Source organism: Schistocerca serialis, chromosome 7 (genome assembly GCF_023864345.2).
Source record: "Schistocerca serialis cubense isolate TAMUIC-IGC-003099 chromosome 7, iqSchSeri2.2, whole genome shotgun sequence".
Lineage (NCBI taxonomy): Eukaryota > Metazoa > Arthropoda > Insecta > Orthoptera > Acrididae > Schistocerca > Schistocerca serialis.
This window is the reverse complement of record NC_064644.1, coordinates 528,679,093-528,693,291: the sequence shown is the minus strand read 5'-3', so window position 1 is coordinate 528,693,291 and position 14,199 is coordinate 528,679,093. Positions and strand designations below refer to the sequence as shown.

General features: G+C 44.9%; 1 protein-coding gene across 1 annotated transcript in view; it reads left to right on the top strand.

The window, feature by feature from the left end:
• The window catches only part of LOC126412674 (cytochrome P450 4C1-like), a 139,030-nt gene that overhangs the window by 121,080 nt on the left and 3,751 nt on the right, over nt 1-14,199 (top strand). Inside the window, exon 6 of the mRNA XM_050082378.1 lies at nt 371-571. Coding sequence (XP_049938335.1) covers nt 371-571 — 201 coding nt within the window. The remainder of the gene's footprint in view (nt 1-370; nt 572-14,199) is intronic.

The window sequence follows — 14,199 nt, the reverse complement described above, 5'->3', positions numbered from 1 at the left end:
GGCCTGGCGACCAGGGCGGACAGAAAACTTACACCAATGCTGCCGACGCGCAGCTGCGGGCACGGACCGCGGTCGGAGCTGTCTGCGGGGGCAGGGGCTACTGGTCGGCCGCGCGCCCCCAGGAGCTCAGGTCGCCACCACACCAGACGATGGCGACGTGTCTGAGTCCCGAAGTGTTGTGCCCGTTGGACGCTATGAACTGTCAGTACACTCGTAGACTGCTCTACCATCTTATTGATTTAGAAATATTCTTCTGTTCCTTGCATGGGTAGGTTTCGGCTAATGGTGTGTTCTGGATTTCCCACGCTCACGAACATTCCTTGATGTGGTCCTACAGAATGCAAGCTGATCTAATTGAAATGCCTTACAGCTGATGAATCTTCTGATAGCCGGCACGGAGACGACGGCCGTGACCGTCAGCTACACGCTGGCTCTGCTGGCCCTCCACCCCGAGTGGCAGGATGCAGCCCACCAGGAGCTGAAGGACGTCTTTGGCGAGGGTGACGACTACCTGCGGGCACCCAGCCTGGCAGACCTAGGCAGACTCAGGGTGCTGGAGAGCATCATCAAGGTGAGCCGCTATCCACTGGCTGTCTGTGCGGTCGCAAGGCATGCTACTTTACCGTATGTGGACCGACATAGTAGGACCCCCTATTCTACACTTACTGGCGCTTGGAACACCGACCGGTACACTTTAGAAATAATATATGTTTCAGTCAGTCTACAATCGCAATCTTTTATTCTGCCGACTGGCTACCAGTTTCGATAAAATGTGTCATCCTCAGGCCAACCCCCAGCACAGAGTCATCCTGCTCACTTCCAAAGTAGATGCATCAAATACTGAATACACTGACGTGACAAAATCCATGAGATATCGATATGCACACAAACAGATGGCGGTAGTATCACGCACACGCGACGGAAAATAACAGACTTTGAACACATAATGGTAGTTGGAGTTAGACACACTGTACATTTCATTTCAGAAATCTTTAGGGAATTCAATACCCGAGATCCACAGTGTCAAGTGTGACCTGAGAATACCAAATATCAGGCACTACCTCTCACCACAGACAAAGCAGTGCACAGCAGTCTTCACTTAACGACCGAGAGCGGCAATGTTTGCGTAGAAGCATCAGTGCTAATAGACAAGCAACGCTGTAGGACAGTCTGACGAAACTTGGCGTTAAAGGGCTGTGGCAGCAGACGACCGGCGCTAATGCTTTTACTGGCAGCACGCCATTGCCTGCAGTTCCTCTCCTGGGCTCGTGACCGTATCAGTTGGATCCCAGACTATAGGGAAACAGTGGCCTTGTTAGGTGAGTCCCGACTTCAGTTGTTAACAACTGATGCTACGCTTCAAGTGCAGCACAGATCCCACGAAGTAAGGGACCCAAGTCTTCAACATGGCACTGTGCAAGATGGTGGTGGCACCTTAACGGTGTTGGCTCTTAACATCTAATCGACTGACTCCACTGGTCAAACTGAATCAATAATTGACTGGAAATGGTTATGTTTGGCTACCTGTTCCCAAAAAAGGATGTAATTTTTATGCATGACAATGCGCCATTTCACCAGATCACAACTCTTCGCGATTGGTTTGGAGAACATTCTGGACAGTTCAGGTGGATGATTTGGTCACCGAGATCGCCTGACGTGAATCCCATCGAACATTTATGGGACACAATCGAAAGATCAGTTCGTGCACAAACTCCTGCACTGGCAACACCTTCACAATTATGTATGTCTATAGAGGCAGCATGGCTCTTTATTTCTGCAGGGGACTTCCAACAACCTGTTGAATTCGTGTCACAAGTCGAGCTGCTGCACTACACTGAGCAAAAGGCACTCTGACACCACACTAGGAGATAACCTATGGCTTGTTCATCTCAGCGTATACACTTGGAAAGTGATTGTGACGACTGCATGCCAGGGCATCCCCTGAGGAGGTACTCCGTAAAGGAACCAGTTGCCAGACTCCAAAATAAGAACTGCTACTGTAGACTGAAATCCCTGGACTATCAGGACAGAGCAGGTGAGGTTACATTTGTGGAAAGGGGGTACAAAAAATGTTGCTGTCAACACTCAACATATAAATTATATTACTTAAAACACAATAACATAAGCGAGAATTAAAAATTCTCGAGGTTTTAGCGAAAAAGCTCCTTGATTTGATTTAATTCGGCTGAAAGCCACATACTTAAATCCAGGGCCCAAGGCGTAAGCAAGGAATTGAGGTACAGGAGTCCTTCTGGAAGTTTCACTTCTTTCAAAAAAATCTTTTTTTACTTAAAAAAAAAGAGGCTGACGGCCACACATTAAGCAAGAACAGTGTTACAGCTTAAGGCCAAAACAAAGATTTTCAATGTCAATTCTAATTAAGCCGAAAACTCGGCTGAAGGCCGCATATCAACAAAAGAATTTAACGGTTTAGCAAGAAGAGCTTTCAATTTAAAAAGGCTGAGGGCCTTAGCTCAAAATATTTCATGTAACACTCGGCTGAAGGCCTCATACTAAAGAATAACAATGTTATGACTTAAGGGCAAGACCAAGATATTGAAATTTAGCTTCAGAGAAATTAAAACTCGCCTGAAGCCCGCTCACACCATGCAGAAAACAATTTTACGGCTTAAGGCCTAAAAGAAAAGCCTTGCAATTTAAATAAGCTAAAACTCGGCTGAAGGCCACAAAGTACCTAAAAATAAAAGGAAATCACTATGTAAAACGGAAGGAACGGCGAACAGAAGCATCCAAGGGTCGGGCTGGGAAGTAACACTAACGCACGCCTACGTGAGAAAAGCTCTTAATCGGAAGGCAACGCTACCAAGGGACAGTTCACGACCGACCGACAATCTGACCGATTTCCAACGGTCACATCCAGCCGCACCGATAATGGAAAATATGGCCGATGAAGAGTTAATCGAGGTACCAATAACTTCGAACTGGTTCTCACAAAGATCAAGGTATCAAACATCACTCAAGATGAGTTTAAAAGAACCCAAAAACACAAGTCACAACTGTCAAGTCACTAGCAGAGGCTGAAACTTCTAGGCAAGAAAACACACGACTTGTTATCATACATGTCATGGACTGAGAAAACAACAGTCCAGAAATAACGAACAAATCTTAACAGTCAAGTTTTAAGAATGGGTAACTAATAACTCAACCTGAGGATTCTGCTTCGGAAGAAACCGAAAAGTCGCTCACACAGCTAGCGCCTCCAGATGCAACAGCACATGCTCTCTGCCAAAAGCCCCGGCCTGGCTTCGCGCTGTGGAGACTGCGTCGAGTCGAGGCTACGAGTCGAGGCTGCGTACTCAGTTGGATCGTGCAGGCTTGGTACACGCCTCTGGTCGCCGGTGCACGTTACCGGGCAGTGCCACGAGTGATGGGTCGAACATTACGCTATTCTCGGAGCATACAGAGACGGTGCTCCACAGCGCGATGTCGTGGTGTGGGTGAAAACAGGAAAATTTTGCGCGCAAGCTTCACAATCAGCGAAGCTTCGCAGCACGCTCGCAAATGAGCGCACAAGCGAACTGACTAACCTAGCATCGAGTGTACGCCATCTTGCTCCCAGACCAGAATTATCCAAACAAAGGCAGCGACGTTAGGCAGCACGAGATTTCGCACGGGACGGAGTCGCCACTCGGAATGCACCAGATTGACATTTATACCAGACGATTTTTGTGCAGGTTTTGTTTATTTCGGTATTTCTGAACAATAAGTGCACTTTAAGCTGTAACTTAGATAAGCGGTACTAGTAATGTCTGTTTTGCATTGTTATAGAACCTATATTTTTAATAAATTTCATGTATGGTACCAACGCACAGTACAAAGATCGAACTATGCTCGTCTACTAACCTATAATTTATTTTAGTAGTGCCAATAAGAAAGCAGTGTGTAATTTAGGAAGTAATAGAAGCAGTTTGTATGTAGAAATACACACATCAAAAAAAGTTTTGCATCACCCCAGGTCCCAGAACTTCTGAAGATAGATGTTGACTGTGGATATTGTATCACAGTCACAGTCTCTTTGACTGTTCAGAGGTGCCACTAAACCCGCCCCAAGATGTAAACAACCATGCATGAGCAGAACCTATTAGACGGAGGGGGTCCGACAGCCCATCAGTTCCAGTCATTCCACCAGGAAGGAGGTACACAGCTAGTGTTGTCTGTAGTTCAACCATGCCTAGACCGTCAATAACGCAGTTCGATCACGTCCAAATTGTTACTTTGTGCCAGGAAGTGGCACAAGGGAAGTGTTCAGGCGTCTCGGTGTGAACCAAAGCGATGTTGTTCGGACATGGAGATACAGAGAGACAGGAACTGTCGATGACATGCCTCCCTCAGGCCGCCCAACTGCAGTGGATGACTGCTACCTATGGATTATGGCTCGGAGGAACCCTGACAGCAACACACCCATGTTGAATAATGCTTTTTGTGAAGCCACAGGACGTCGTGTTACGACTCAAACAGTGTGCAATAGACTGCATGATGTGCAACATCACTCCTGACGTCCATGGCGAGATCCTCTTTGCAACCACGACACCATGCAGCGCGGTACAGATGGGCCCAACAGCATGCCAAATGCTCGGGATTGTCATCACGTTCTCTTCACTGATGAGCGTCGCATATGCCTTCAACCAGACAATCGTCGGTGACGTGCTTGGAGGCAACCTGGTAAGGCTGAACGCCTTAGACACACTGTCCAGCGAGTGCAGCAAGGTGGAAGTTCCTTGATGTTTAGGGGTGGCATTATGTGGGGCCGACGTGCGCCGCTGGCAGTCATGAAAGGCGCCGTAACGGCTGTGCGATACGTGAATGCCATTCTCCGACCAATAGTGCAAACATATTGGCAGCATATTGGCGAGGCGTTCGTCTTCATGGACGACAATTCGCGCCCCCTTCAGGAAAGCCCACAATGCAGAAAATTAGACGTCAAAGCCCGCATAGTACTGGCAGATGTAGTAGAAGACATAGGCACAACAAAAGGAAAGTTGCTGTACGCATCAATAACTATCAACCAGCGGGTGTCACAGAAAGGACCCGCGAAATCAATATGAACGCGCTGCCAAGGCGCAATACGAGTCGGCCATACAAAGAAGCGCTGGCGGGGAGCAGATTGATGCTCCGCGCAAGAGCGACAATTAGCAAGCAAATTCTCAATTTGTTTATCAATGCCATTGTCAGTTCGCAGCGGTTGTATACAGACAAGTTGTGACGTTGCGCAAAGTAACGTCGAACAAGTGGATCACGAAACTGCGTCGGAGATGGAGGCCATTGAGTACGAATACACTGCAAAAGAATCTGCAAAGAAGCATCGGCGACTGTCGCTGAAGCTATGCGACGAAAATCCACCGGAAAACCATCAGCTAATTCCTTATCTTGCCAATCAATGAACAAGCAGGACAGTTCGGAAGAATCAACCACTTCATCAGGACCGACAGGTAGACGAGACAAAGCTTCAGCATTGCCATGCTGGGCCGTAGGCCGAAACAAGATTTCACAATTGTAGTTAGACAAAAAGGAAGACCACCATTGAAACTTTTGTGCCGTACGGGCTGGAACTGGCTTTGACGGGTGAAACAACGACGTCAAAGGGTTATGGTCGGTGACCAATTAGAACTTGCGACCGTACAAAAAATCATGAAACTTTGTCACTCAATAGACAGTAGCTAACGCTTCTTTCACGATTTGAGAATAGTTTTGCTGGGTAGAATTGAGCAACTTAGACGCAAAAGCTATCGGGCGATCGACAGAATTAATGCAGTGCGAGAGAACCGCTCCGATGCCGTGAGAAGATGCATCGACAGCCAAAACAACTGGTTTGGAGGGATCAAAAAGAATCAAACAGCGATCACTCAATAAAGCAGACTTGAGCTTGTGGAAAGCAGCGTCACATTCTGAAGACCAAACAAAAGGAATGTTCTTACGCCGAAGGCGCTGCAAATGCGATGCAGTCTTTGCTGCATTTGGTATAAACCGAATATAATATGAAATTTTGCCCAACACAGACTGAAGTTCTTTCAAGTTCCTGGGTGCTGGAAGGTCTCTAATCGCACTGAGATGTGGCGGTGAAGGGTGGATACCCTGTCCGTTGATCATATGTCCTAAATACTGAATCTCAGTTTGAAAAAATTTGCACTTGTCTCTGTTACACTTTAGCCCTGCCTGCAAAAGTACAGTAAACAAGGCACGCAAATTCTGCAAATGTTCGTCAGGGGTGCGACCTGATACAACCATATCGTCCAGATAATTGGCACAACCAGGGACAGTGGCACACAACTGCGGCAAATAAGACTGAAAAATAGCAGGAGCCGAAGTACAACCGAACGGAACTCGGCGAATCTTGAACAAGCCAAGGTGGGTGTGGATCAAAAAATAGCACTGCGACTGTTCGTCTAGCGAAATCTGAAAGTATGCGTCCCGCAAGTCAACTGTGGGAAAGAATTTTCCCCCCACCAAAGTTATCAAAAATGTCTTCAGGATGCGGTAAGGGAAGTGTAGCTACCACTGTCTTGGGATTTACTGTAGACTTAAAGTCAGCACAAATGCGGATACGACCATTTGGTTTCTTCACACACACTATAGGCGAAGCCCATGGCGAAGCAGAAACAGGGTCAATCACACCAACGTCTTGCAAATGCTGAAGTTCAGCAGCTACGGCGTCGCGCAGTGCGTGCGGTACCGGGTGTGCGCGCAGGAAAATAGGCATGGCATTGTCTTTAACATAAGTCTGTGGCACAACCAAGGCCATCAGAAAAGAGTTCAGCAAAATCATAACATAGTGCGGCAACATTGTCTGCATGATCACTGGTGTTGATGCAAAGTACATTGTCCTGAATTACAAGGCCAAAAGTTCAAATGCGTCCATGCCAAAAATGTTCGTAGCATCACTAGAGCGGAGCACATGGAAAGACACTGCACGGGTTGTTGCACCATATGTTGCTTGCAAACTACACATGCTGAGCACTGATATTTCCTGTCCAGTAAAAGCAGTCAGCGTGGAAGGCGAACGACGAAGCGGGGGCGAACCAAGCAAGTCATACGTTGATTTGTTCAGTGAAGAAATGGACGCACCAGTGTGCAGCTGCCTGCGAACGGAATGTCCACGAATGTTCAAAGTCACAAAAAGTTTCCTCGCATGGTGCTGAATGTGAGAGGAAGTGTCTGGCAAAACTTGATTCACACGACGAGCTGTAGAAGCACGTGAAGCAGAAGGCTTTGAATAAATGGCATTAACGTCCATAGGCTGATGTGAATCATGATCACGGCGGTTTCTGTTGCGGTGACACCCACGCGAACTGGAGACAGGTTGTGAATTAGAGTTTCTCTTAGTACACACAGCTTGCACATGTCCTTTCTTACTACAAAAATAACACTGTGCTTGATGGGATGGGCAACAGTCCCGTGGGTGGGCACGAAAGCGGTTCGGACATGATTTCAGTTTCTGAGTAGGTGTCTGGTTGGGAACTTGATTAGTGGTGCGCGAGCGGCGCGGCATGGCGTGCTGTGCTGTGGCCGGGCGGGAGGGCACGTGTTGTGCCGCACTAACCCGGGGTCACGTCGAAGCGGAAGCAGCCATGTCTAGTGTATCTTGTCTGTCTAGCAAGTCCACTGCTTCCTGCAAAGACGGGTTTTTAAATTTGAGGATTTGCTTGCGGATGCAGTGATCCGCCACATTCTGCGCAATAGCGTCTCTAATCATATATGCATATGAGCGTCCACATGAACAATTAAACTCACAATCAGAAGTTAGTCCCTGAAGGTCCGCTAACCATGATTTATGTGACTGAGTAGGACCACGCCGAAGACGAAAGAATTTGTAGCGTGCAGCTACCACATTTACACTGTCACGGAAGTGGGAGTTCAAAGCATCAATCACTTCATCGTAAGTTTTAGTTTCTGGGCGGCTGGTGGGAAACAATTTTACGAGCACACAATTTTACAAAACCCGCATTGGCAATGAAAAAGGCAAGCCGCGCTGTACCTGGTATGTTGTGCGCTGCGAAGTGTGCCTCGAGCAGGGCAATGTATTCTGGCCAGCGTTCAATGTCAGGATTGAAGGTACGAAATGGCGGCGCCAGGGGCGTCGTAGGCGGTGGTACAGGCGGAGACGCCGGAGGTGTCGAAGTAGCTGCAGTTTGTAGTGTGACCAGGCCATTTACGGCAGCAAGCAGCTGCATCATTTGCTGAGCCTGAAAACGTACAAGATCGGACAGCGACGCGTGCTCCTGTGGCGAATCCATGGTTGATACAAATGAAAGTCTTAGAGTGAAGGGCGGAAACACTAGCACACGTAGTCACATTGGGCTAGCAGGAAGAGAAAACAGTACCGAGCAACAAAACAGATAAGAGGAGAGGAAAAAGAATGTTGAGTACCTGCTCGTCACCAGTTTTTGTATCCCGCCTGGAAGGCGGCGCGTGGGTCTGCTCCTGTAAACTGAAGTGTAGGCCGAATGTAGGAAGCGAGTAGGAGCAGGTGAGGTAAAGATCTCGGTACTGCTTTTAACGTAAAAGTAAATTTAACAGAGAATAATAGTCAATGACATATACGTGACTATTTGTAAAGATGAGCCCGTACGTGCGAAGCCGGTTGTATCAAAGCTAACAGTTCTAGTAGTAGGACAAACTATCATTCATGGCTAGCTAGCCCCCTATGAAGTAGAAGCTAAGTTACTTGGTCGTCTGCTCTTGATCAAATGTTCAGACTCTGGAGCGGCGCTCGTAGAGCTATACAGCGCCGGCTAGAGGGCGCTGTCGTCGGTGTCGGTGTCGTAGTGCCAACCTACTAACTTGCACCTACGCCCTGGCATCGTAGCTATCGATACCACAGCAACAGCAGTTGCAAGATGGCATCCGTAAGATGCAGCCTCTAAGAACTAAGGTAACCTAGAAGCAATTTGTGTCATTCATGTTTAGCCCATTAGTGCCTAGATTTCTCCAAAATGATCAGTGCTCACACAAACGGACACACACACACACAGGTATGCATTTTACCCCAACAAATCATTACTTCTCTTTGCCTCAGCTGACAACTTCTTAGCACCAAGGTGGTGGTAAATAACATTGTGACTCTTGGGTAAACATTGCGTTTTACATGATGGCGACGTATTTTTGAAGACATTTTAAGCAATATTAGAACACTGAGAAACTAGTCAAGTACCATAGACATCCCTCACTGATTTTTATTTACTCTTTTAATTTATAGGAGTGCGTCAAAAAACAAAGAGGAATGAGTACACTTCTTCTAGTATTGACAAAACTTCAGTTAAAGTTCACAAGGTTTCGGAATTCTAATGAGATTTCCAGATGGAAATTCAATGTTTTTGTATATTAGACAAAAAACTACTTTCTAGCATTTTCTGTTTGCATGTTGGAATAACATGTTAACATAAATGATCAGTTTTGTATCACAAATCGTGGAAGTTTATATGCACCTTTATCCCTTTGCTTACAGAATATTGCGATTTCAGAAAAATCTGATTTACATTTTCTCTATAATGCTTTATCATAGGTTGTTATCATTTCAGTTATCATAAAGTTGCTATTTAGAGCTATAATAAAACATTTAGGTAATGCTACATTAATACCATGCCTTTTATGGCTACTATAGAGAAACAAAATAACAAAGAGTACTGTTTACTGCATTACCCCATAATTGAAAATATTTCCCATCGGTTTGGTCACTTCCTTCTCTCAGGTATCATAAATAAGTTATTTTGATAACATGCTACATCAAAAATCAATATAAGACGATATCAATGTACCTGTTTCGTGACACCTTGTAACTAGTTTTCTTTTTGATCATTGGTGAGCAGCAAAGATTGGGGTTTCACTTGTATCCCTTTGCCACAATTTTAGATGCCTTACCATGCTCTGGATGCACTTATCTCATTTTTATGGGAAAAGTCACTTTTACCTTTTTGCTTCTGATATCCTGATATGGCTCTTAGGAACCGTTTACAAAAAAATATTGTATTTTCTGTATTATAATTTCTTATCATTATTTGTTCTTTGTGCATCATTACTTTCAAATCATAAATCAAAATTTTAAAAGGGCACTCCCAAACAACCACCAGCCGATTTTCTTGTGGAAGCAAGCAAAACACCATCTCTTAGACCAGGAGTATCAACATTACCCAATAACGTGATATACATTGCAAAGAAGTTTGAACTCATTTAAGATAAGACAGAATACTAAAACTCTACCCATTATACAGGTATTTCAAAACGAATGCCCTGGTTTCAAAACTCCACATTATTGATAATATCGTAATACAAACACTGGATGAATTTCAAAATATTCACAAAATCTTAAATTTTTACCTACGCTATAGCAAACGCTCTTTGTGTCCACCAGCAGCAGCATAAACAACATCTAGAGGGGACCCCGGGCCACTGTCCTGTATTATTGGCCTGCAAAATGCCGAACATGACACCATGAGATTTCCTTGTGGGGAAATGTGAAGGAAAGAGTGTTCATCTCCCATTTAATTCTAAAATCATTAGGTGGAGTGGCAATATAACGACCATTCACTTCGGTGTGTAGAATGTATGAGTCTGGCAGTATACCACCTTATTTTCAGAAAAATGTCATCCACATAATTCCGAAGATGGCATGAGCTGACAAGTGCGAGAATTATCGCACAATCAGCTTAACAGCTCATGCATCCAAGTTGCTGGCAAGGATAATATACAGAAAAACGGAAAAGAAAATTGAGGATGTGTTAGTTGAGTATCAGTTTGGCTTTGGGAAAGTTAAAGGCACCAGAGGGGAAATTCTGACGTTGCCATTGATAATGGAAGCAAAACTAAAGAAAAATCAAGACACGTTCATAGGATTTGTCGACCTGGAAAAGCGTAGAATTGTGGAAGATGTTCGAATTTCTGAGAAAAATAGCGGTAAGCTATAGGGAGAGACGGGTAATACACAATGTGTACAAGAGCCTAGACGGAATAACAAGAGTGGACGACCAGGAACGAAATGCTCGGATTACAAAGGATGTAAGAAAAGACTGTAGTCATTCCCCCTTCTGTTCCATCTGTACATCGAATTAGCAATGATGGAAATAAAAGAAAGGTCCAGGAGTGGAATTAAAAATTCATGGTGAAAGGACATCAATGATACGATTCGCTGATGACATTGCTATCCTGAGTGAATGTGGAGAAAAATTACGTGATCTGCTGAGTGGTATGGACAGTCTAATGAATATAAAACACGGATTGAGAGTAAATCGAAGAAAGACGAAAGTAATGAGAAGTAGCAGGAATGAGAACAGCGAGAAACTTCACATCAGGATTGATGGTCACGAAGTAGATGAAGATAAGGAATTCTACTACCTATGCAGCAAAATAACCAATGACGGACGGAACAAGGCGGACATCAAAAGCAGACTAGCAGTGGCAAAGAGGGCATTCCTGGCCAAGAGAAGTCTACTAGTATCAAGCATTGGCCTCAATTTGAGGAAGAAATTTCTGAGAATGTGCGTTTGGAGCACAGCATTGTCTGGTAGTGAGACATGGACTGTGGGAAAACCGGAACAGAAGAGAATCGAAGCATTTGAGATGTGGTGCTACAGGCGAATGTGGATTGATAAGGTAAGGAATAAGGAGGTTCTGCACAGAATCGTAGAGGGAAGGAATATGTGGAAAACACTGGCAAGGAGAAGAAACAGGTTGGTAGGACATCTGTTAAGACATCAGGGACTGACTTCCATGGTACTAGAGGGCAAAAACCGTAGAGGAAAACAGAGATTGGACGGCATCCAGCAGATAATTGAGGACGTAGGTTGAAAGTGCTACTGAGACGAAGAGGTTGGCACAGGAGATAACTTCGTGGCAGGCCGCATCAAACCATTCAGAAGACAGATGACAAGACCTAAAAAAAAAAAAAACTTGTCAGAAAGCAGAGAATTTAACTCTCGTCTAGATGTTGTTCATGCTACTGCTGATGCACACATACATCATTTGTAATGATGTAGCTAAGACTTAAAGCTTTTGTGAGTATTTTACAATTCATCCCATGTTTGTACCATATTTTTATCAATAAATATGGAGTATTGAAATCATGTCATTCTTCGTGAAACACCCTGTACTTGCAGCAGCTATAATTGCTTTCAGACACGAATATTGGCCATAATATGAATCTGATGATGACGAATAGCGCTCACTGCTGAGAGGAATATGTGCAACAGAAATGCTGCAGAGAGTTCGTTGTGCATTGTAATTCACTCTAGAGCAGATTAACACACATTATTATAGAAAATTTCTAATGTAGGTAACTGTTACTCAGTTAATGAGATTCGAGTGATGTAAATATACTAATTTATCACAGGTTTTCTGCGTACTGACTCCAGCAATAATATTGATCATGTTCGTTATTTGTGTGACTTTGGTTTCAGGATCTGGCATACGTGTGGGCTATTACTATTGATACCTAGTGCGAAATTTCATAAATGCGTTTATTATTTTTTATTTAAAATGTCGTCAGTGGCAGGTGTTTCCAGATTTTTTCTTGTTTATTAATGGGACATAAAGTCTGAGTACGTGTTTCACAAGAATTTCCCTCTTTGGCACTGAAGCTGTAAATAAAAGACAAAAGGAGACTGGCAACCATACACACACAGCAACAACGAAACACGTCAAGTGTGGCACAGAATCGTTCTAGGAAGGCAACTGATTCGGATGGCCAACAGCACACACCATGGGCAGCTCTGAGGCTGAAGGGCTCAGGGAGCGAGGGGAAGGACGGTCCACCCCCATACCTTCCCCTATCGCAACGCATCACTCACAGGCATTCGTCTCAGCTACTGCTATAGTAAGCTTCTGCCCAGAAGTCGGCAGCTGCATTGGGCATTTATGCCCACAGAACATCGTCGTAACTGCACGACGTAATTTAGCGACTGAGTATATACTCGTGTTTAACACACCTATAGTAAAAGACTTGTATTACATCCAGAACTAAGGAATTTGTTTACCTGTCCATCTGGTGGTGGAAACACGGTGTAAAACTTGAGATCCTACACTGACGGGAAAAAAATTGTAGCTCAAAGAAGGAGTTGTGCGATATAAACCAAAGTTGGTAGGCGTGTTTCTCCATCTGGAATATGATATCTATTAATATTTTGCTCCCGTCGCATAAGTGTGGCACCAGTACTGCCACTATGAGGCTGCAGATCATGTTAACTTTAAATACACACTGTAACGGTCGTGAGAGTTATTTACAGTTAAGATTAGACATAGTGAGATGATGATGGTGAAGAATGCCTTTCAGGCAACAAAGATGGCATTGTCAACAGCTCACTGACTTTGAACGAGGTCGAGTAATAGGGTTGCAAGAAGCTCGGTGTTCCTTCTGCAATATTGCTTAAAGGTTTGGCAGGAATGTAGCCACTGTACATGATTACTAGGAAGGGTGATCACAAGAATGTACAGTCACAAGAAGTCTGCGCTCCGGGCAGCCATGTGGCACTACTGAGGGGAAAGACCATTGTGTTTGGCGTATGGCTCTGGCATATCATACTGCATCTGCAACAGCGATTTCAGCAGCAGTTGACACCACAAACTCATAACGAACTGTTACAAATCTTCTATTTCAAGGAGAACTCCGCCCAAGACGCCCTGTAGAACGCACTCCACTGGCCGCAACCACCATCATTTACGACTTCAACGGTGTCAAGCTAGAGTTCGTTGCACAGCAGGGTGGAGGTCTGCTGTGTTTTCTGATGAAAGCTGGTTCTGTCTCGGTGCTAGTGATGGCTTTGTGTTGGTTAGAAGGAGCCTGCAACCAACCTGTCAGCATGCAAGACACACTGGACCTATACTTGGATTTATGGTCTGAAGTGCGTTTTCGTACGACAGCAGGAGCACTCTCAACGTTATACCATACACCCTGGACTCCAAATATGAGCGTCAAGCGTCAGTGTGATAGTACGACCTGTTGTGCTGCCATTCATGAACAGCATTCCAAGACGTGTTTTCCAAAGGGATAATACTCGCCCTCATACCGTTGTTGCAGCCCAGCATGGTCTCCAGGCTATCGACAGGTTGCCTTGGTCTGCTCATTTACGAGTTGTGTCTGCAATCGAGCACGTATGTGACATCATCCTGCAAAATCTTCAGCGTTATCCACAACCAGCGTTAATCGTTCCTGTATTGACCGACCAAGTACGTCAGGCACGAAATCTCATCCAA